This window comes from Panicum hallii, chromosome 4, assembly GCF_002211085.1.
Source record: "Panicum hallii strain FIL2 chromosome 4, PHallii_v3.1, whole genome shotgun sequence".
NCBI lineage: Eukaryota > Viridiplantae > Streptophyta > Magnoliopsida > Poales > Poaceae > Panicum > Panicum hallii.
The window spans coordinates 51,066,110-51,089,908 of NC_038045.1; the positions used below are offsets into that span (position 1 = coordinate 51,066,110).

The window sequence follows — 23,799 nt, forward strand, 5'->3', positions numbered from 1 at the left end:
ATATGCAAACAATTTTGTCAGACAATAGGGTTAGCTCCATTGGGTTCAAAAATCTTACTACTGTATGTTCTTCCAAAATGAGCCAAAGTACTTCATAATTCTTCTCACTCGTGGAGCTCATTAGACATAATCCAATGAAAAGGAGTAGTTCGTAACAAATTAAGGTAGACAACATGATCAACTCTGTACACATGGCACTTATTACAAGCCATACAGGAGGTGTGCACTAATTGAGTTACTAGAAAAATATAGAGAAATATTGAAATAACCGGTACAATACAATATAAATAAGCAGAAAACATTCATCTTATAAAAATATTTTATGGTACTAGGTTTGTTCATAAGTGTCTAATATTAGTTTGTTATTTCTGCAACGGCTCATATGTGGCAATTTTTGTCTGAACTTTTCATATTTTCCATGGAAGAAGCAACTGTGCCAAGCATTATAAATATTCTGTTGGAAAACTACAGGTGCGCATGGTTGGCATGTGCCTTGCTGGAGCATAGGCTTCCTTGCCTGAAAGCGTTTCAGCAGAGTGCAGAGAGTCAGAGACTGCAGCCATGCCTCCCATGTATGCTTGTGGGTGAATTGGGATCGCAATGTCTCTTTCATGTTGTCTGCACAACGAGCCTTCGTACACAAATGTTTTTCTCAATTGTTCCATTTGGTAATCTCTAGATTTTCATCGATCGAATCTTGAATCGCTTCGTTCGAGTCTCTGCTCAACTTTCCAGCACTTTACTCTCTGAGCAAACAAACCAAACAAGCTGCTGCTGTGCAACTTGTGCTTGCCTACACCAAGCTGAGCCATAAACATGCTAAAAGGATGCACCCGTAGAAAATGCCTAGATGATAAGGAACCAAACAACTTGCTTTGCATCTCTTGCAAAGGATCCGGAGGCCAATAGTATCAGGCAGAGGCTTCCAACGCGAAACATTGTTTTGTACCCAAAGCAGCATTCGTCAAGCAGCACTCAAAGCAGCTAATTAATTAGTGGGCACGACAGTGTAACTTGGAACTGCCGATCCATGCAATTCCACAACGTAGCACTAGAGACGCAGCACATATTACAAGACTTCGGCAACATGTAGCCACAAGTTACTTCTGCCACCTCAAACCAGCAGCAACATGGAGATTGCGAGACATAAGTGTGTGACTGCATCTAACGGAGCATGAATTTCTCTCCATTTTGGCAGGTGTATTTAAAGTCAGTCGTCATCGTCGTCGTCATCAGATTATCCTCATCCGAATAGTCAGGATGGCGCCAACATGGCATGGGCACAGGCCACCTGTAAATCAGTTGAATGAAATAAAGTGAACGAGAGTCGAGAGGATGTCACATATCAACAGGAAAGAAAGGAAATTTTTCTCAATATCAAATTTTTTAAAAGCATATCTATGGATTACGAACTACACCCAACACTAGTTTGAATCTATACCAACCATTCACATATCATTATGAAAAATGAAATAGGATATCTCATATTAACAACATGAAAAATAAAATTTTTCAACATGTGGCTTTTTAAAAGCATATCTTCAGTTTTGACCTAGCCTGATTTACAGCTGCTGAGCACGAGCGGGAGAGGAAAATTTCTCCCGCCCGTTGCCTCTGCCTGCAGCGCGCCATGCCTCTAGCATTTCCGCCTCCCTCTCGCGACGTCACCTCCCTCCCACTCTGCGCTGCCGCTGTCCTCTGCTCTCAGGTGGAAGACTTCAAAAGTGGAAGCGCGACAAAGATGAGCCAGTCTTCCTCCTCTTCTGGTGGTGAGTGACTGAGTGCATGAATACCAGACACCACGCCTCCATTCGATTTAGCCTACTACTTGGATCCTATATCTTTGTTTATACAGCATAGTGCCTTGGTGCTCTACCTGACTGCTTGTATTTCCCAATTTTAACTTGCAGAAGTAGGAACTCTGCCTCGAAGCGGTAATTGTAACATGGCAGAGATGGGAGTGGAAGAAACTGCAGCCTCTGTTGTTAGTGGTACTGGAACTAACCAGGATGCTGCTGCATCCCTGATTGCTAAAGCAATCACTCTTCTGACACCAGATGTTAGAGCCCAAGCTGAGGATCCAAAGAGGAAGGCTTCCTCCAAAGACCCAGGATGGAAGTATGGTTTTTGGCCAGAAATAGGGAAAAAGGATAAGATACAGTGCATATTCTGTGGAAAGCAGCCACATGGTGGGGTTTTAAGATTCAAAATGCATCTTGCTGGTGGATATCCAGTGGTGTAGAAGCATCTGCTATAGTTAGGAAAGAGATGAATGACTACTTGATGAAAAATGCAAATGCAAAGAACTTGGTTACTGAGAACTTGGAAGGGCCAGTTGCAGAGGGTGAAGAAGTTGAAATTATTGAATCAAATTCTACTGCTGTACGAACTGCATCAAGATCAGGGAAGGCTCCAAAGTCTGGAAGAAAGAAAACTCAAGCATCGAATAAAACCAACACCAAATCAGTGGCTGCAAAGCAGTCAACAGGTACAAATTTGCAGAATAGGCCTTGGTAATGATATTTGGTTTTGCAGCAGTTCCTCTTCTTTTCACCCTCCTCCCCTCGTCGCGGCTGCGGAGAGCTCCGGCGAGCGCCGCCCCCGCCCGAGGAGGCTACGGGATTGCACTAGGAAATGCGTATCTGCGTAGGTTCCTCTTCTTCTACCGCTTCCGGAAGATGGCCACCGCAGCTTCAGCAAGGAGAACCCTACGGCCGCGGCATTCCTCAGGCAAGTGTTCGCCTTTTCAGCAGCGGACCTCCCCCTACGCTCCGAAAAGATCGGGGCTGTGGCCGCGCTTCACAGGCGCGGCATTTGTTTCGGAGGACTGCACGTCGAGATGCGGATGAAGACGGCAAGCGGCGAGAGTTGACTTGGGTACGCAGCACCGTCGCCTTCCATTGTTTCAGCTTTCAGGTCCGCTCTGAACTTCAGGCACGCTCCCACAAATCAAAATCCTCTGATATTCCCGTCGTTCATTCTCTTGTTGATTTGCCGGGACTGTGATGGCAGATAAGGGCGTAGAGCAAAAGGTAACCTCCTGTTGAATTGGATTGCAGGTTACAGACGGGTTCAGGATCAGAACAGACTGCAGACAAAGGGCTTGCGTTCATTCCACCCATCTATCTGAAACTTTTTTGCATCACCAGAACTACCATCGGGTTCAAGAACCTTATTGAGTGATAAACTGATAATTAGCTAGAGTAGTTACGGAACACACCCATAAACTAAAGAATAATATACATGATGTCATCAGAATGAGCAAAAGGGCGGAGACTTGGATTTCAGTATCTAGCGAGGAATCGTCAGCGCACTGCTGACATCAGTTGATTATTTCTGACTTCATACCCTGTGATCTAGATGTGTTATTTTTTCCCCCTCCCTCAGCAAAATAATTTTAGATTCCGATTTGCGAAGCAAACATCATATGTCTGAATTCTGATGGCGTATATATATATTTGAAGATCGGTTAACATATTAAGTCAACTGGAAGTAAGTCTTCTCAGTTACATTTTATTTGTACCCAGCTATTCCAGAACTCGTAGTCAAAGGGAAACTTGTGCTCTAGTGACATGTTTTTTGAGAAAAGAAACAGGATGAATTGTGTTTACATGTATTATTCTTTTCAGTCTTCACAGCTTGCATTATAGGATGTTTATACAAATAGTACGGTATTTCACCTGAACTTAAACTTTGTTCATTGATCGTAGAGACGAGTCTCTGATGAGCCTAATGAATTCGTCTCACTTGCTGTTTTCAGATTTGTGAATAGAACGTTACAGAATCAAGCTAGCATGCGCCAGCGTCTCCAAGCCAGTGGCCTTGAGTCGTGGCACTATGATTGTTGCATGGATGGAGTCCAGGAGACGTCATTGGAGCCAGTTGCTAGTATTTGTATGCATCCTCCATATCTGCCTCTGTATTTCACATCAAAGCTGTGCATATTTTCCCCCCTTTATTTCACTATTGAGGCAGCATCATTTACTTAACTAGCATCCTAGATAAGAACGAAGATCATATTATTCACATAATATGTTACCCCATCACGGGAGATGACCAAGTTGCATTCGTTCAGGAGGAATGGCTTAAGCACCAATAACAAACATGGCAGGTGTTTAGTCAAACAAAACCAGAATATCGATCAGCATTTTCACTTTGAGTTGGGATGAATAGTTCTTAATGCAATTATGTGTGGCTCTCCTTGACTCCTTATTTGAGAAAGAAAAGGTTTGTAGGGAAGACCTACTGTTAGCTAGAGCACGTTTTCCTCTTTTTAACTTGTCTACTAGACCATTATCTTCAAATCTAGTGAACTGTGAGAAACTTCAACCTTGAAATATTTCTAGGACAAACTTTTCTCGGGTCTTTGGTCAATTGGTATCCTCCAGAAAATAAACTTATCCTGATCACACTAAGCCTCAATTAAATGCATCAACAAGTTAATGATTCACTACTAATTTGAATATGATCAGATATAGCTGGCTATTGCCGACCATATTTTCTCGCTAATGTTGGGCAGGTGTCTTCTGTCTTCTCCTGACCTTGTTTCTCATATAAATCCCCGAAAGTTGCAACATTGCCAGCATGGAGAGCATCATGCGCCTTTCACTGCTTCCATTGTTGCTCCTTTTGCTAGTAGCCACCGAAACCACAGCAGCAAGCAGGTGTATTGTAAAAGAAAGGAGCGTGCTACTCGACTTGAAGGCCACCTTCAAAGATCCTCATGGTCTACTGCAATCATGGAGGGGTCTAAATTGTTGCAGCTGGTATGGTGTAACATGTGACAACAAGACTGGACACATCATCAAGCTCGACCTCCACAACAATAACTTCAGCAATGAGTATGCTCTTACAGGTGACATCAGCCCATCATTGGTTAATTTGACTCACCTAGAGTACTTTGATCTTCATGGTAATGATTTTGGTGGTGCAAGTATCCCTGAGTTCATTGGATCATTAATGAACCTTAGGCATCTTGACTTGTCCTTTGCTGGCTTTGGTGGGAAAATTCCCCCACGGCTTGGAAACTTGTTGAAGCTGAATTACCTTGATATTAGTTTCCCTAATGGAACCTTTATTGTTCGTTCCAATAGCTCTGTTGACAACCTTCTTTGGCTGTCTCGGCTTTCTTCACTGGCTTTTCTTGACATGTCATGGTGGAACCTTTCTGCTGCTTCAGACTGGCTCGAGTCACTAAACATGCTTACCTCCATTCAGGAGCTTCGTTTGATTAATACTAGTATTCCTCCCATTGAACTCAATTCTCTATCCCAGCCCAAGTTCACAGTTCTTAATAAAATTGACCTGTCAGACAACAACCTCAACTCTACCTTCCCATATTGGTTAACCAGCAAACAAACTGTGTCATATATTAGCTTGGGTCGCTGTGGACTTCATGGATCAATTCCTGAAGCTGTGGGGAATTTAACTGCCCTAACTGAGCTCCTTTTGTACCAGAACAGTCTGGAAGGAGCAATTCCAGTATCGATTGGTAGATTGTGCAACTTGCAGGTGCTGGATTTGTCCAACAACAATCTTGCTGGTGATATTGATAATCTGGGGAAGGCCACGGACGGATGCTTGAATCAACTATATTTGATGAACTTGAGGAATAATAATCTATCTGGAAGTATACCTGGATGGCTCGGATCCTTAAAAGAACTCTTCTCAGTTGACCTAAGCAATAATTCGCTGTCAGGTCCTGTTCCTTCCAATATTGGTCAGCTCAAAAGATTAGATAAACTGGACATTTCTTACAATTTTCTCCAAGGAGTCTTGTCTGAAGAGCACCTAGCCAATCTATCCGAGCTGTCTACCCTTGTTCTATCGTCTAACTCTTTGAAGATTTCTGTTGGCACAAACTGGCTTCCACCATTTCAGCTGTTTGAACTTAGTTTACATTCCTGCCCACTAGAGTTGCAGCTCCCACAGTGGCTTCGGACTCAGACCAAGTTGCACACTTTAGATTTGCACGACACAGGAACTATAGGCCCTTTGCCTGATTGGCTTTGGGCTTCGTTGACATCTCTCGTTAGATTGGATCTCTCCAACAACCTGCTCACAGGCACGCTACCAGCCACTCTAGTGCATATGAAGTCACTTTATTACTTGAAGCTGGATTCCAACAAATTAGAAGGTCAAGTCCCTAATATGCCAAGAAGTATTAGATTGCTGGATCTCTCGAGAAATTCTTTCTCTGGACCACTGCCCCACAGTTTAGGAGGCAATGACTCACGCTTTGTTTTCTTGTCAGAGAATAGTCTAAATGGAAGCATACCTTTGTACTTCTGTGAGATGGAACTGTTATCAATAATTGACCTTTCAAACAACAGATTATCAGGTGGACTCCCTAATTGCTGGAAGCATGACACAAGATTATTTATGCTGGACTTCTCAAACAATCACCTCGAGGGAGAAATACCCTCAACCATTGGCTCTCTTAATTCACTTGGTTCCTTGAATTTGAACAGGAACAAACTCTCTGGGGTGTTACCCTTCTCTCTAAGCTCATGCAGCCGTTTAGTTTTACTTGATCTTGGAGAGAATCAGTTGGAGGGTTCCATACCTGCATGGATAGGAGATAATCTGCAACTCCTCATAATCCTTAGACTTCGATCAAATCAGTTCTCTGGAAATATTCCTGCTGAATTGTCACTACTCCAAGGCCTTCGAGTGTTGGATCTTGCTAACAACAACCTTTCAGGGCCCCTGCCACAAAGTATTGGAAACTTCACTAAGATGGCTTCACATCAGTCAAAATACAGTACATCGTCATTCATGACTGTCACTAATGGTGGTTATATCGTGAGTATCAATGTTAGTCTATACATTACAATGAAAGGAGAAGAAAGAATCTATTCTAGGATCCTTTATCTTATGAAGAGCATTGACCTTTCTGACAATGACCTATCAGGAGAAATTCCTGTTGAAATTGGAGCTCTTGTGGAACTCAAGAATCTGAATCTATGAGAAATCGCCTCAGTGGACCTATCCCAGAGACAGTTGGCCATATGGGTTCATTGGAGTCCCTTGATCTATCATGGAACCAGCTTTCTGGTGCGATTCCTCAAAGCATGGCATCGCTGCACCTGCTAAGCCTGTCCTACAACAATCTTTCTGGAAAGATACCTCCTGGTTCTCAACTTCAAACCCTTGGAGATGAAGATCCATACATATATGCGGGCAACAGCTACCTCTGCAGCCCTCTTGTTCCAGGTAGCTGTTCTGAACGGAATGGAAATCCAGTTGATCATGACGAACTCAAAGTTGGCCACGATGTCTTGTTGTATGTATTTTCAGGACTCGGCTTCGGAATCGGATTCGCAGCTGTATGGTGGCTACTTATATTCAGCAAGGCAGTGAGCACAGGCTACTTCCAGTCTGTTGACTCAATATGTAAGAAAATCTGTGACCGGATGATCTACTGAAGATAAATATGGACATGAAATTGATGGGAGCAAACCAGAATCCAGGTGGTTAAACTTGTTCGAACTACTGGTCAGACGTGGACTGATGCAGTGATACTCTTGCTTCTTATCTGCAGAGACCATCTGCCCTGGTTAAGCAACATTGTGCATTGCATGGTCAAGATGGATATGTTGAGAGTTCCACATGTATGATGTGTAATCCTTCTTTTTTAATTCTTTTTGCATGGAGTCTTGAACCTTTATATTGCCCTGTGTTGAAACATGCTTGTTAGTGTCATCGCAATTGTACTGTGGATGGCAGTGGTACTTGTTGTCACTGACGATTTAAGCTAGAAATTCTGAAGTCTTCTGTGCTTGAAGTTTTAGCATTTTCCAAGGAAGAAGGAACGGAGCCTACTATACTGTACATAATGTGTGTGTGCAAGGTCATGGTTGATTTGAACAGTGTTGTTCTATGTGTACTGTAACTGTAAGTGTCTTTTGGCAAGAATGGAACGGTGTTTCGAAAAAGCTTTATGCTTTTGATGCATGTGCCATGTACCCTTTTGCCCTGTTGGAGCCTAAACCGTGTTACTAATTTATTACTGAAGTGTTTGCACAAAGTTCAGAACTGTAGCCTCGAAATTGTGATCACAAAATTCAGAATTTTGAGTTTGATGTGCTGTGCAATGCGAAAGCGGAAGTCTTGCAACACCCATTTTCAGAGGAATGGGCCAATGGTGGTGGTCGTGTGCTGCGCAGCCATGGCGGCTGAGGGCTGACGCATCAGTGCATGGCATGAGGGGCGCATCTTTTCTGTGCTGTTTGGCAGGGCTCCTCGAGACCTGAAGTTGTTTGGAAATTGTTTGGCAAAACAGTTTCTTCTATATTTTGTAAAATGGATTATTTAAAATGGATGTGAAGGTGAAATGTCCTTATATGCCCATGACTATATGGCTTATTAAAACGAATGAATTGATTGCACAGCTGCTTGGGGCGCGCGTGCCGCGTGCACGGCGAGGGTCAGCTGTGCCTATCTCGGCTACCTCGCCGAAGGACAACCAGCCAAATCCGATGGGCAGAATTGGCGGCGACGGCCGCACACACCAGTTACCGCTCAAGCTTCTCGGTGCTCTAGCCCCGGCGATAAAATTGACAATGGAGAACGACGACGATGACCTTCGTGCTTCACTGCTGCCTGTGAAGTGCTCCGGCAGGACAGGGTGGGCAGGGTGGCGGCCGTCGCGGATCGAACTGGACCGCTCGCCGTCGACGCTCAATCAACGCTGTCGCTGTGTCGGCGAGGGGATTCCTCCAGAAGCCAGGAGTCCGTCCGCGACGAAGCAGTGGCGCCGGCGCCGGCCAGAGAGGTGCCCGCACAATGGAGGACTAAACCGCGAAAATCACGACCGAGATAAGGGGTAATTTGCATAATTTTTTTCTTTATAAAAATTTGCATAATTTTGGATCACGATTAATAATCGCGATACGAATCAGGGTCCTGGATGTAAAATATTGGACCGCAATTAATAATCGCAATCTAAATTAGGGTTGTTTTTTAAAATGTTGGATCGCGAAACGGTTTTTAATATTTTCTGACCGTTCGATCGATCTGTGCGGCTCAGATGGAGGTCTGAGGCAGTCAACAGGTAGAAATTTGCAGAATAGGCTTTAGTACTATTTATTTTGTATTGGGCCCCTTCTTTTCTCTCTCGTCCCCTCCCCATGAACACGGTGTCGGAGCTCCGGCGAGCCTGCCTCCCGTGCGAGGTGGCCATGGGATTGGACTAGGGAATGTGCATCCGCATAGTATCCTCTTCCTCTCCCTGTTCCGGCAAGAGGCCAAGGAGACTCTAAGGCCGCAGCACTCCTCAGTCAAAGTGTTCGGCGGCGCGGAGCCACCCCTACGCTCCGGGGAGGTCGGGGCCGTGGCTGCGCTGCAAGGCGTGGCATTTTTCTGCGGAGGAGGACGCGCGGAGCCGCGGATGGAGACGACGAGCGGCGAACCTAGCCGCGGATGCGCCGCGCCGTTGCCTTGCCTTCCGCTGTTTCAGGTCTCCCCGCTATCTTAAACTAAGCTCCCACGAATCAAATGTTACCGTTTCTGTTGCAGTGCGGTGCATCGTTACTATCTTAATGATTTGACGGGATTGTAGATCAAGTGTTGCCTTCCGTGTATAGATTTCTGACGGGTCGATCAGGACAGCAATTCATACAGGTGGGTCTGTGTTCGTTCCATCCATTTGTCTGATATAAATCTTGACATCGCTACCACCACCCGATGGGTGGGTACAACAATCATACTGCATGATATATTATGCTGAGTTTATTATGGATGAAACACACTAGTAAGGAACGATACATGGTCAGATCAGACTAACCAGAGGATTGGGGTTGGGGACCTGGACAATGTTCAGTATTTAATCAAGGAATCGTCAGCACACAGCTGATATCAGTTGATTACTGCTGGCTTCAAACCATGTGGTATGGCTGTGTTTTTTAGATTGCAATAACTGTGAATTAAACATCACATGGCTGGTTGTGTATATGTTTGTAGATCGATAAACAAGTTCAATCAACTGGAAGTATAAGTCTTTTCAGGTACATTATATATGTACCAATCTACTCTAAAAGTCTTAAACGGAGGGGTACTTGAGCTCTGGTGAGACGGAGTTATGTTTATCATGTGGTTCTTATTCTGTTCAGGCCCTTCAGGTAGGACGCTTAACTACTTGTTTTTTTCCATAGTACGGTGCTGGGCTTGAATCAATATCGATGTAATTTTATTTTTTCCTTTTTCTTCATGCCTAATTCCATTAGTCTTGCCAGATGTTTTAAAATTTGGGAACATATGGCTTTGAGCGGTGGCACTATGATTATTTTGACTGGATGGAGCTCAGGGACGTCGTCCGAACCAGTTGCTAATATTTGTACACCATCCTCTACACTTCACACCAAAGCCGCGTAAGTTTTTGTTTTCTTAATTTTGCTGATGATGCCGCATCATTTACTTAAGAAGAATTTTAGACACAAACGAAGATCAAATATTATAGTGTTCCATCAAGTGAGGTGACCAAGTAAAGTTGCATTGATTCAGGAGGCATATAAGAAGCGACATCAATGGAATACTATAGCCTCCTCTTTTCATTTTGCCTATCCTGAGCTTTCAGTTAGGAGTGAAGGGTCCAGTATTAGGAAGAGCAAGTTTTTCCTCTTTATTCCTTCTGGGGTAATTAAATCATGTTGTCTACTAGGCCATAGCCTTCAAAGCTATTGAACTGTCATGAACTTCAACCATGAAAATTTTGTAGTACCAACTTTCTTATGGTAGTTGGCCTCATCCAAAAAAGAATCTTATCTTGTAGCACTAGGCCTCAATTACAATGCATCCGCAGGTTAATGGTTCGTTACTATTTTGAATATTATCATACGATGGAGCTGGCTATTTTGGAATGTGGACCATTTTTCTTGCTAATGTGGGGGCAGGTGTCTTCTCCAGACTGGTTTCACATATAAACCCCCAAAGTTGCAACACTTCCAACATGAAGAGCATCATGCGCCTTTCACTGCTTCCATTGTTGCTCCTTTTGCTAGTAGCCACCAAAACCACAGCACTAAGCAGGTGTATTGAGAAGGAAAGAGATGCCCTATTCGACTTGAAGGCCACCCTTAAAGACTCTGAGGGCCTACTGCAATCATGGAGGGGTCTAAATTGTTGCAGCTGGTATAGTGTGACATGTCACAAAAAGACTGGGCACATTATCAAGCTCGACCTTGGCAACAATAACTTCAGCAAGGAATCTGCTCTTACAGGTGACATCAGCCCATCGTTGACTCACTTGACTCATCTGGAGTACCTTGATCTTCGTAGGAATGATTTTGGTGGTGCAAGTATCCCTAAGTTCATAGGATCATTGAAGAACCTGAGGCATCTTGACTTGCATGGTGCTGGCTTTGGCAGGAAAATCCCCCCTCAACTTGGAAACTTGTCGAAGTTGAATTACCTTGATATTAACTTTCCAAATTACGAAATTAGTTCTAGTAGCTCTGTTGACAGTCTTCAATGGCTCTCTGGGCTTTCATCATTGACTTACCTTGACTTGTCATGGTGGAATCTTTCGGCTGCTTTGGACTGGTTGGAGTCACTGAACATGCTTGCTTCCCTTCAGGAGGTTCGCTTGCGTTTCTGCAATCTTCAGCCTACCGACCTGAATTCTCTATCCCAGTCCAACTTCACAGTTCTAGATAAAATTGATTTGTCAAGCAACAGCTTCAATTCTACCTTTCCATATTGGTTAACTAGTATACAAACTGTCTCAGAGATCAACTTGGCCTATTGTGGACTTCATGGGTCGATTCCTAAAGCTGTGGGAAATTTAACTGCCCTCACAGACCTCCTTTTGTACAAGAACAGTTTGGAAGGGGCAATTCCAGAATCAATAGGTCGATTGTGCAACTTGCAGATCCTATCTTTGTCCGATAACAATCTTGTTGGTGATATCGACAACTTGGGGAAGGCCATGGTAGGCTGCATGAAGAAACTAATTGTGATCGACTTTGGGAGTAATAATCTATCTGGAAGTCTGTCTGGATGGTTGGGGCCCTTCAGCAGACTCTTGTCAATTGACCTCAGCCATAATTCATTGACAGGTTCTGTACCTTCCAATATTAGTCAGCTTGTACGCTTAAATGAGCTGGACATTTCTCACAATTTTCTCCAAGGCGTCTTATCTGAAGAACACCTAGACAATCTATTCGATCTGTCTAGCCTTGTTATGTCCTCTAATTCCTTTAAAATTTCTGTGGGTGCAAACTGGGTGCCACCCTTTCAGCTGTATGAACTCAAACTACATTCTTGTCCACTAGAATCTCAGTTCCCAAGGTGGCTCCGGACGCAGACCAGAGTGGAGACTATAGATTTGCACAACACAGGAACTATAGGCCCATTGCCTGATTGGCTTGGGACTTCATTGATGTCTCTCTCTAGCTTGGATCTGTCCAACAATCTGCTTACAGGCAAGCTACCAGCCTCTGTAGTGCATATGAAGTCACTTCGTTTCTTGAGGCTGGATTCAAACCAATTAGAAGGTCAGATTCCTGATATGCCAAGAAGTATTGACGTGCTGGATCTCTCCAACAATTCTTTCTCAGGACCATTGCCCCATAATTTAGGGAACAGCTTACGCTTCGCTTTCTTGTCAAATAATCATCTAAATGGAAGCATACCTTCGTACTTCTGCAACATGGCATGGTTGCAGGTATTATACCTGTCAGACAACATTTTATCAGGTAAACTCCCTAACTGCTGGAAGCAGAGCTCAAGAATAGTTGGCTGGACTTCTCGAACAACAACCTTGAGGGAGAAATACCATCCAGCTTCGGCTCTCTTACTTCACTTCTTTCATTGCATTTAAACAAGAACAGGTTATCTGGAGTGATACCCACCTCTCTAAGCTCTTGCACCCAATTGTGCTTACTTGATCTTGGAGAGAATCTTTTCAAGGGTTCTATACCTGCATGGATAGGAAATAGTCTAAAATTACTTGAAATGCTTAGGCTGCGATCAAATCAGTTCTCTGGAAATATTCCGGTTGGATTGTCACAACTCCAAGAACTTCAGGTGTTGGATCTTGCCAATAACAAGCTCTCAGGGCCCCTCCCGCGAAGTATTGGAAACTTCACCGGAATGGCTTCAAAGAAACAAGAACCTATTCTACCATTGATGGTTTTTGCTTTTGGTTCTTATGGTGTTGCCTATTATAATGAGAGTCTATACATTGCAACCAAAGGAGAAGAAAGAATATATTCTAGGATCCTTTATCTGATGAAGAGCGTTGACCTTTCTGGCAATGAACTAACTGGAGAAATTCCTATTGAAATTGGAGCTCTTGTGGAACTCAAGAACCTGAATCTATCAAGAAACCGCCTCAGCGGACATATCCCGGAGACAGTTAGCCGAATGGGTTCGTTGGAGTCCCTGGATCTCTCATGGAACCAGCTTTCTGGTGTGATTCCTCAGAGCATGGCATCACTACATCTACTAAGCCATCTCAACATGTCTTACAACAATCTCTCCGGGAATATACCTCCGGGTTCTCAGCTTCAAACTCTCGGTGATGAAGATCCATACATATATGCAGGCAACAGCGACCTCTGTAGCCCTCTTGTTTCTGAGAGCTGTGCTGGGAACAAGGAGAAACAAGCTGGTCATGAAGAACACACAGATATCCACGATGTCTTATTGTATGTATTTTCAGGACTCGGCTTCGGAGTTAGATTGGCAGCTGTATGGTGGGTACTTATATTCAGCAAGGCAGTGAGCATGGGCTACTTCCAGTTCATCGACTCCATATGTGAGAAAATCTGTGATTGGATGATCCTACTGAAGATAAAGGTGAACGTGAAATTGATGGGAAGAAACCAGAGCCCAGAACCAAGGTGATTGAACTTGCTTGAACTACTGGCAAGAAGTGGAGTGATGCAGTGATGATTGCTTCTCAATATGCAGAGCCTATGCATCCGTGATGGTTAGGCAAGAAGGTGCCATGCATGATCAAGATGGAAGCTGACAGTGTCCATGTACGATGTGCAGTTTTCTTCGGTCTCAAATTATTTTCTGCGTGGAGTGTTGAATCTTTGTATCGCCTGTGTGCAAAAGAACTATGTTGCGCAAAGTCTGAACTATAGATATGATGATGCACTGATAGCAGTCGGACTACTCGATGCTTCTTAATATGTGATTTGCAGTTGTGCTGTGGTTAGCAGTGGCATTTGTTGTAAAGGTTCAAACAAGAAATTCTGGAAGCCTTGAGCAGTTATATTGATGGAAGAGGAAACAGGGACTACTGACTACTTGTATGGCCACATCATCGCAGAGGAATCATCGATAGGTGGTGGCGACGATTGCGTCGATGTGCAGCCAGCAGCACCTTCCGTTGTTTCAGGTCCACCCGCTTCAAACTTCAACCACACTACCATACAGCAGAATCCGTGCATGTTCCCGTCTCTAGATCAAATGGTTAGCTCCTTGTGCATATAATTATAGATTGCAAACCACTCGATCAGAACACAGAGTAGACAGATGGCTTTGGCTTGTGTTCATTCCATCCATTTATCTGACTAAAAAACTCCATGTTGCCAACATCGTCTAGTAACAATTCTATGCATTCTGTACGGTGTAATAACTTTGTGGATTATAAAACACACCCTTAAAGATTGATACGTGGTGACTGGTTGGATTAGACTAAGCATAGGATTGTGGACTTGAATGGTATTTCAGTTTCAATCAGGAACCATTCCGATGCTGATATCAGTTGATTGTTGCTGACTTTGTACCATGTGATCTGGCAGTGTTACTTTTTCCTCCACGAGAAAAAAGTATTAGAGATTCCTACTACTGCAAAGCAAATACACATGATTGGTGGTGTACTGTTGTGTGGATAAAGCATGAAGATCGATTTACATATTCAGTCAACTCCAAGTATTACGTATGTTCAGTTACATAATGTTTTGATCAGATTCTGAACATCTGATTCAGAGTTTGGCTTGTGCTATGGACTATTGTGATATGTTTTGAGAAAAGAAAAAAAAGAGGAGTTGTGTTTCTCATGCAGTCCTTATTCTTTCTGGTCTTCAACGGACACAAATTGCACTGTTTGTTGGAGTCCCTTGATCTCTCATGGAAGATGGAACCAACTTTCTGGAGTAATTCCTCGGAGCATGGCATCACTGTACCTGGTAAGCCACCTTAACATATCCTGGAACAATCTTTCTGGGAAGATATCCCCAGGTTCTCAGCTTCAAACTCTTGGTGATAAAGATCCATATGTATTGGCAGGCAACAGACACCTCTGCAGCCCTCTTGTTCCTGAGAGCTGTTCTGAACACAAGGAGAATCCAGTTGATGATGAAGATCACGCAGATGGCTATGAAGGTGAGCAGGAAATTGTTGGAAAGAAATTGCGATTCCGTCAATCCCAATTGTTTCAGTCCTCCTATGTAACCACCAATCTCTTCCTGGTTACCATTGTTTCAGTAACAATTGTCAGTGTCAGTGTTCTAACTTGTGTTGGCAGTTTTCAGTTACGAGGCGCAGAGAATGATTCCAGTCCTCCTGAGCCCAGTCCTCTTCCTAGGCCGCGTCATATATAGCCCAATCTCCTCCAGTCTCAGGAGGCTGCAAACGAGCGCGGCTCAGCCCAGCCGAGCCCGACTAGCACATGAGCTGATGCTTGGGCCCGGCCCAACAGGCCGCGCCACACACCAAACACGTCCTCGTCTTCGTCTCGGTTTCTTTCTTGCGAGGGAGGCAGAAGCCGAGGGGGCGTCTCAAGTTCTCAACCTCTGCCCTGCTGAATCGAACCAGACCTGACCGCCACCGCTCCGCGTCGCCTCGCCGGCTAGCTTTTCGCCGCCGCGGATCTCGCCGCGCCGCCATGGATGCCGAGCACTCGGGCTCCTCCGCCGCCGCCGGCGAGGCCCCGACCACCGGGGAGCACCGGATGGGGACCACCATCGTCGGGGTCTGCTACGAGGGCGGCGTCGTCCTCGGCGCCGACTCCAGGACTAGCACTGGTACGTACTGATTCCTATCGATCTGGGTATGCCGCAGGAGGACCTGCCGCGGATGGGGGGTAGATTTGACGTGGGGATTGCGTTGCGGGCCTAGGTTTTCGCTTGGATCGTTTGCGAATTCAGGCGATGTGTGCTTCCTTTATACTTGGACTGTTAGGTTCACTGTTAGTTTCCACTTGCGAGATTAGAGGAGTTTTGGTGCTAGTAGTAGGCTATGCTGAGGGGTAGTTGGCTGTTCTCTGCAGCCTGTTTGAGTCGTCAGATCATTGGTGGAAGAGTTTTGCTCTTTGTTTCTGAGGAATTTTTTATTGAGTAGCCTAACTCTGAGCAGTACCTTGTTGTATTGCATCTGTGATTAAACTTAAACTAAACATCCATTGTTGATTGAAGAATTTTGGTGTTCCTAAGAAAAACCTTGTCGAATAGTCCAAATCGGAGTCTCTGAATAGTACCTTGTTGACTTGTTGTATTACTAAAAATGACATCCACGGTTACAATTAACTTTTTTTTGCTGTGATATTATTTGTTGTGACAACGAACGGTGAGATGATGTGCTCACTTTTGTTTCAGGGATGAATTTGGTGATTCACTCAAATAAATGTCCATCGTTCCATGATAGTAGTAGTTGTGATAATGAAAGATGAGATTATATGCTACTTTGGCTTCAAGAACACCTTTGGTGTTTTGTGTCATGTATTCTTGCAATTTAACTTAGGTAGTGTTTACTGGGAAGATGCTTCTGTAAGTTCATGTGGTGTCTTAAGTAATTCCGAGAAATGCTTTTGCTCCTGTTTACACAGAATAAGTTCAATAATAAGATGCTGTATTCTTGTTTTTTTAGCATCATGTTAACATCTTTTTGTTTCCTGCTTGAATGTATAGGAATGTATGTGGCCAACCGTGCTTCAGACAAGATTACTCAGCTGACAGACAATGTTTATGTCTGCCGCTCTGGATCTGTAAGTGCCCATGTTATTTTCTAGATTGAATCCTTTTACTTGTTCTTTTATCATGTTATTGTCATTTAGATGTTTGAGAAGAAACTTTAACTGTCATATTAATATGTCCGAGTAGGACCTTTTTGCTTAGGTCCCTTTAACACGTTAGCACGTTCTTAGATGGCACCAAGTTCAGGACAGTTGCTTATATTTGATTGTTGGTCTGACCCAGTCAAGCAACATTAAGATAGTAGTTATTCATATTGATGTTTTTTATCCTGTGTTGTCTTTTATTATCATAGTAGAAAGGAATTCGTCATCCACGGTCCCCTGCGTAGGGCCAGAGATGGCACATTTCTGTTTGTAAATTGTTCATTTCACATGTAAAATTCTTAGTATTTTCATTTTCTCACAGGCTGCTGATACACAAGTTATTTCCGACTATGTGCGTTATTTCCTCCACCAACACACGTAAGTTTGTTCTTCGTACATAACCTAATATTGTTTAATTTTCTTGTTGAATAATTTAATAAACTGAACAAGACTTAATCTCTTTGATAAATACATGGTATGCTGTTCTTGAAATTTGACTTGCAAGGTAGCTGATGATAAAGTTGCCTCCCTGTGCAGAATTCAGCTTGGGCAACCAGCTACTGTTAAAGTTGCAGCCAACTTGATTAGGTTGCTAGCTTATCAGAACAAGGTATGCTTCATAGCTTTCTAGCACACAGATTATTAAAATGCTAGGCATCATTTGTCCGTTTGATGTTAAGTTCTCATTGAATTTCACTATGAATATTTGTTATCAATGTCCAGAACATGTTGCAAGCTGGCATGATTATTGGAGGATGGGACAAGTATGAGGGAGGCCAAATTTTTTCAGTTCCCCTTGGCGGAACAATTCTGCGGCAACCATTTGCAATTGGAGGTATATTTCCAGCAAGCACCCTTGATGTGCCTTACCATTTTCTCCCAAATCACTTACTGTTTGCATTTTTGCATTAATTTGAATCTTCATACTCCAAATCTTGTTAAGAAAAACCTTGCTTTGCCGAGAAATATGAACAATATTATTTTACTAATCCTCTTTATTGTGTGTTATATCGGGTACTGTTTTTGACTATTATGATGTTATCTCTGACTCCTTGCAGGTTCGGGTTCCAGTTACCTATATGCGCTTCTTGATCATGAATGGAGAGAGGGAATGAGCCAGGAAGAGGCAGAGGTATGTCCATGAGTTCCTTGTCTGAATAATACAAGGTAATAGAACAAAATTTGGACCTATTTTTCTAACTGATCTTTCTTTATCTTCATATTTACAGAAATTTGTGGTGAAGGTAGTTTCCCTTGCTATGGCCCGTGATGGTGCTAGTGGAGGAGTTGTTCGTACAGTTACTGTAAGTTCTCAGATTGTAGTAACCTTTGTTGAGAAATACTGAAACATCACAAAACAGTGAAACACCTAAACTTGATGCCATGGATTTTCTTCTTTCATGTTATTTTTGGCACTTGTATCTAGCACAATGGGTCTTGTGATATCTTTCAAAAGTAAAAACTTAATGAACTCTAATTGAAAATTGTAACTGTTCATTCAACATCTTGCATGGTGCGATATACTGTCCTTTATCATGTAAAATTGATGTGTGTTGGTAGCATTTTCCGAAATGTGTTTGAATGGTGTTACAAGGGAAATTGGAATGCTTTATCTAAGTGCTGCATCCTTTTTACACTGTTGTTACTTGATTCACTTATAACATCCATTCAATGAATTCTCTCTGTAAGCTCTTTTAATATTCTTTTGAGGTTTTGCCTTGCAAAAAATTATGCTCCATTTGTAAGAATGCAGGGACTTGAAAGTAGTGTCTTTTCTTTTTCATTTATTCTCTCAAATTTTTGCTACTGTTCTGTGTCTGGTGGGCGCAGATATTTTAAACTGATTTTCTCTAAGCTCAAAACTAACTGACTTGGTTATGCCACAGATAAATGCGGATGGTGTCAAGAGGAACTTTTACCCTGGTGACAAGCTTCCGCTGTGGCACGAAGAGTTGGAGGCCCAGAACTCATTGCTTGATATTCTCGCTGCTGGGAACCCTGACCCCATGGTGCAGTGAATTTGCTCTCCAGTCTCACACACACCTTTGTGAAATTTCCTACTGTATGACTTGTTCAAGATTTTAAGTGAAGAATTTGAAACAATTCCTGCTGGTAAATCAGACTGTTGTGACTTGTGACTTTAGTTAAATGGTTAGCTGTTTACTGTGATGAGAATACCATCCTGTGGTCTGCCCAGCGGTCATGTAAGGTGGGTGATGCGGAATTGCATATGGGTGCTGCGTATGAGCCTATTGGTATCAACGGTGCCTTCCCTATTAGCAGCCATATGGTGAGGCGCGTTCTGACTAAATTACCCTCAAAATCTGAAAATCGCTTTCTGGTGCTGGGCAGCTTTGCTTAGTGTGTACGTGCAGCACATCTGCTACACCTATGCAATGGTGCTAGTTACCATTGCTGTGTCACCGTTCAAAGTTTTAGGACGCAACCCTGCTCGTTGAAACACTAGAGCGAAAATGATGCAGCCGTGCGAATTTAGAAACAGGGATGACCTGACCATTACGAGACATGACCAAATTGCAAATACTGAAAATTCACTCACTGCTGTGTATATATATTTTTTCTCAAATATGCATGAGAGCTGTGTATACACTGAAGATATAGAGGGACTGACAGCAGCATTTTCAGTATAGGCTTTCCTTAGAAGAGATGCATCAAGAAACATAAGCTCCCTTTCTGGCAGTGGCAGCTGCAAGTCAGCCGATACTGGAAAGCTGTGCGCGTATCAGCAGCGACTGCTAGCTAGTACAAAGGAAACTAATTCTTTTTCTGTTTGTCTCCAACATCTCAGGCTGCCAAGCCGAGAATGGGAGCAGCGGGTCATATTGTTCCTGGGAGTGAGATGCAACAGGAATCATAGCTCTACTCCCTGAAACTGAAAATGTGATCGAGCAAACCGGCAAAATTGGTTGGCTGCGACAGCTCCTGAACCATCGTAGCTCTGTTGTGTGGACACAAGCAGCACGCGTTACGTGGTTTCGCTCTCCACTTGCACTGTCGCTAGTTGCACGGCGGAGGCAGACATCGGCACGGCCAGCTGGTGCCCAATAGCTCATATAGTGATAAAAAGTATTCTTGTTTTTTTTTTTGGAAAACTACGGCAATGCTGGGGTTGCCTGAATTTTATTAAAGTATCAAGACAAATTCACATGGTCAATTTACAAAGGGCAGTGAGGCCTAGAGGATAGGAAAGCCTCTGACAGCTACCGGAGGCAATAGTGCTAGATGGAAGCTCGACGAGCAGCTGAACCGCGGCACCGTATCCCATATATACCGATCAAATATCATATTTACAGAAAAATTCAAAAATTTGGAAGAAATCCGGAAAAATGGGGAGCGGAATGGGTTGGATGGTTTTCCCAGCGGATCCCGTTTTTTTCTCAAGATGTTTCTGTTTACATTTCCGGGATGTGCCAAAGGCATCCACCGCATTTCGCTGCGGAGCAGTGAAGCCATTTTATATAGTCACCCTTGATGCCACCTCCTGTTCCAGTATGGGACTAAACACGAACGCATGCGAGCTGCAGACCTGCATGCTGCTGCTGCAGGCCCAATACAACCCGTAAGAAGGCAAACAACGGCCTAGTGAGATTCAAGGTGAGAGAAGTTCCGGTGAGTGTTTCTTTTTTTTTCTAGCTCTTTTATTTCTTTCTCAAAACCGTTTCTTGATTTTAGTTAATGTTTTAAAATAAGGATTAACTAGATAACTGGTTAAAAATATATAGATATTTGCTAGGTGTATTGCGGTATCTATTATGCACTTGGTAGTTGGTAATATCTTTGTTGTGCCCTTTTTAGTTGTATTCTTTATTCTGAGTTGTACTTATTAGTTTGTTGTTCCCACTTTTGATTATCGGTTCCCAACCGTTACCGACATGCTTCCGATCGAATCGTTTGTTTCTGATATCCTGTATATCCAATTTCATATTTCCGACCGAGCTTTACCGATTTCGTTCCCGTTCCCCTATAAAAATACGTAAACGAAAGTGGTTAGACCCTTCTCCCGACTACTTTCATCCCTAGCTGCAAGCTCCGCGGAAACTGTCACCCTGTAGTTTTGACTTTTCAGTGAAGGGCAATCCCAGAACCCCCAATTATCCATAGAGTAACTCTTCGCATTTCAACCATTACATTCGAACTTACAGGTAATGTATGCAGTATACTACATTGAGCTAGTGAAGCTTTTGTACAATTGAAATTCCATTGCCAGATTATTCTCAGTTTCTCAATTGGGTCTGGTGCAAAATGCATCAAATAAAACACTGCATCTTTCACCCGCCCTTTTTTCAGTATTTGTCATAAGATATAATACATTGGATTGGGGAGCTTGAAGGAGCGAACACTCATGGGCGATCCCAGCAAATCGCTCCATTGGTCACCAGAGTTGCCTAGAATCCTGTACCCCTCTTCTTCCATTTCTTTCCTCTTTTCTGACTTGTAGACTGTTGCAGTTTTCTCGCGGTCACATGCCGCCCTGGAAATTGGGAAAGACACATTTCAGAGTTCCAGCATGATTGCATGAACAATGAACATTGGAGTCCATTGGAGTTCATACAAAGTGCCAAGGCGACAAATTTGACTGAGCTTAGAAGATGTCAAGTTCAGCATTCAATCAAAAGGATTTTGACCCCTAACTAACAGTAGCTACTTCATGGTAGCGATAATATCAAATGGATTGTTGGACAGGGACATCAACAGCATAGTGGTAAAACATTTGGATCTCAAGCACCTCCTTCACTATTCAGGGTGCGTTTGGTTCAGCCATGAGCTGTGAAAAAGCTGCTGTCAGATGTCTGCTGTGAGATGACTGCTATGAAAAAGCTGAAAGTCATTTGGTTCAAACTGCTGTGAGTTGTCGACTGTGAAAAATTTATATATTGTCTTTATGCAAATTGACAGTATACAATATTTCTTTGTGATGATCAAAATTTTTTCCAATAAATCTTTATTTTTATATATATATGAAAATATTTGAAGTTAAATTTTTTGTATTCTTTTTTATTTTTACTTTCCTATATATGAAAATCTTTATTTTTTTATATATAAAAAAGAATTGAAAGGATATATATGTGACCAATAGTAGGTGTGTAGTTTTTACAGATTCGGAAAAGCAGCAAAAGTAGGGTATAATCTGCTTTCAAATTTATCCTACAGAAAAACAGCTTTTTCAAAGCAGCTGCAGAGAAGCTAAATCCCTTTGATTCTTCTGCTTTCTGAAAGCAGAAGCAGATTCAGATTCAGAAAGGTGAACCAAACGCAACCTCGGTACTAGAGCAGGGCAGCTAGCAAGCAAGATTGATGTGTGCACTTGCAATAGTAAGCAGTCGACTGAAAGTAATGTGCGAGGTATACCTGAGTATGAGCTTGTCCCAATCGTGGAACCCCTGTTTCTTGAGGTTCTCCATGGTGACGCCCTGGTGCCCCTCGCTTCTGCCCGTGAGCAAGAAGGTCTTGAACCCAAGTTCACGAACCTCATTGTACAGCTTCAAGCTGGAGGGGATCGCACGCGCCTCGCCCCTCTCCACCCACCTGTCGAACTTCTGGTGGTCGAACAATTCAAGCCTGCGGTTCGAAATCAAGAGCACCATGTGAGTTCATGCCTAATTTTTGTCCTGTCCTGCATAACGTTTTGCCATTTTGGGTGAGATGCGTCAACAAAGGATTTGATTCCGCGATGGATTTCGTCGCCTAACAAATTGGGGATCTCATGCCTAAATTTCTGCTCCTTTTCACGACGGGAATGCGTGAGGCGAGAGCACTCACCCGTACCCGTGGTCGGCGTAGTAGGGGAGGTTGGAGAGCAGCGTCTCATCGACGTCGAACACCCAGGCGTCGCGGCCGTCGCCCCGGAGCGGCGCGGCACGCGCGTAGGCGGCGGACTCCCGCGCGACGAGCTCGAGGTCGGAGCGGTAGGCGACGCCCGTGACGTAGTCCTGCACGTGCGCCGCGCACTCCGCCTGCACGGCCTTCCACGGCGCGAGGTTGTTGGCCTCCGCCGCGAGGCGCCAGCTGGCGCAGCGCACGTCCACCGGCACGTCGTCCCCGTCCCGCGGCCCCGCCGCCGAGGACGACGGGAGGTCGATGACGAGCGGGCGCGGCAGGTGCTGCTGCGCGTCCGCCGCCACCTCCTCGGACGCGTCCTGCGCTGGCGCGGCCGGCACCAGGACCTCCAGCGACGCCGCGACGGCATCCGCCGGCACCTCGCCCAGCATCTCCTCCGCGCCGGCTGCCGAGGACGGGGGCTCGATGATGAGGGGGCGCGGCAGGAGGTGCTGCGGCTGCTCCGCCTCCTCGGACGCGTTCTGCGCCGGCGTGGCCGGCGCCAGCTCCACCTCGACCTCCGCCGTCGCCGTCGCAGCCTCGGCCACGGCGGAGGCCGCGGCGAGGAGCATCGCCAGCAGCAGGAGGATCAGCGTGACGAGCAGGCGGACGAGGCCGCCGCGGCGCGCCATGACGCGCTCGCCGTTACCGCTCGGCCACGCGCGCGTCGTCGATGCGGCGTCGCGTGGGCCACCACCCCCCCCCCCCCCCCGGTGTCGGGGGACGGGCGGAACGCGGGGCGAAGGCCGGGGGCGGTGGCTGGTCACGTCGGGCGCGTCCCGGTTGGCAGCGAAGCTGGGAAGGAGGAGGGGGCGGGGAATGCGTGGCTCCGGCGGCTTCGGCGGGAGTCGAGGGGGAGGGAGCGGGAGGGCGCCGACCGGTAGGTTAAATAGGGGAGGCGTGCTTCTCGTTTCGCGCTGGAGGGGGAGGGAAGGCAAGGCCGAGGCGGG

At 44.6% G+C, this 23,799-nt stretch overlaps 4 protein-coding genes across 6 annotated transcripts; 3 read left to right on the forward strand and 1 right to left on the reverse strand.

The window, feature by feature from the left end:
* The first annotated feature begins 1,688 nt into the window (after positions 1 to 1,688).
* LOC112888527 (receptor-like protein EIX2) lies at positions 1,689 to 7,922 on the forward strand. 2 transcript variants are annotated; one of them, XR_003227832.1, is made up of 4 exons: positions 1,689 to 1,769; positions 1,911 to 2,916; positions 3,060 to 7,215; positions 7,300 to 7,922. XR_003227832.1 is itself a non-coding variant. In XM_025954751.1 (4 exons), exon 4 carries the CDS (start codon positions 4,585 to 4,587, stop codon positions 6,967 to 6,969), a length of 2,385 nt encoding a protein of 794 aa, XP_025810536.1. In that variant the 5' UTR covers positions 1,689 to 1,769; positions 1,911 to 2,916; positions 3,060 to 3,894; positions 4,520 to 4,584; the 3' UTR covers positions 6,970 to 7,922. The 2 variants fall into 2 exon arrangements, 1 of the variants encoding a protein (XP_025810536.1); XM_025954751.1 differs by having other exon boundaries at positions 3,060 to 3,894; positions 4,520 to 7,922.
* Positions 7,923 to 12,708: 4,786 nt separating this feature from the next.
* Positions 12,709 to 15,613, forward strand: LOC112890740 (receptor-like protein EIX2; the record flags this gene model as incomplete). The annotated part of the gene is made up of 3 exons (XM_025957590.1): positions 12,709 to 15,143; positions 15,244 to 15,339; positions 15,482 to 15,613. A coding segment is annotated over one exon (1,140 nt), but the record flags the coding sequence as incomplete, so codon positions are not given.
* A 92-nt stretch (positions 15,614 to 15,705) lies between these two features.
* LOC112890739 (proteasome subunit beta type-6-like) lies at positions 15,706 to 19,186 on the forward strand. Its single transcript, XM_025957589.1, has 8 exons — positions 15,706 to 15,980; positions 16,863 to 16,939; positions 17,334 to 17,389; positions 17,549 to 17,621; positions 17,735 to 17,846; positions 18,070 to 18,143; positions 18,241 to 18,315; positions 18,898 to 19,186. The coding sequence occupies exons 1-8, from the start codon at positions 15,842 to 15,844 to the stop codon at positions 19,027 to 19,029; spliced, it is 738 nt and encodes a 245-aa protein (XP_025813374.1). The 5' UTR covers positions 15,706 to 15,841; the 3' UTR covers positions 19,030 to 19,186.
* Positions 19,187 to 21,141: 1,955 nt separating this feature from the next.
* Positions 21,142 to 23,799, reverse strand: LOC112889967 (acid phosphatase 1-like). 2 transcript variants are annotated; one of them, XM_025956779.1, is made up of 3 exons: positions 22,799 to 23,799; positions 22,382 to 22,591; positions 21,142 to 21,503 (listed from the first exon to the last, which is right to left on the reverse strand). In XM_025956779.1, the coding sequence occupies exons 1-3, from the start codon at positions 23,479 to 23,481 to the stop codon at positions 21,326 to 21,328; spliced, it is 1,071 nt and encodes a 356-aa protein (XP_025812564.1). In that variant the 5' UTR covers positions 23,482 to 23,799; the 3' UTR covers positions 21,142 to 21,325. The 2 variants fall into 2 exon arrangements, with proteins under 2 accessions (XP_025812564.1, XP_025812563.1); XM_025956778.1 differs by having other exon boundaries at positions 21,144 to 21,503; positions 22,793 to 23,799.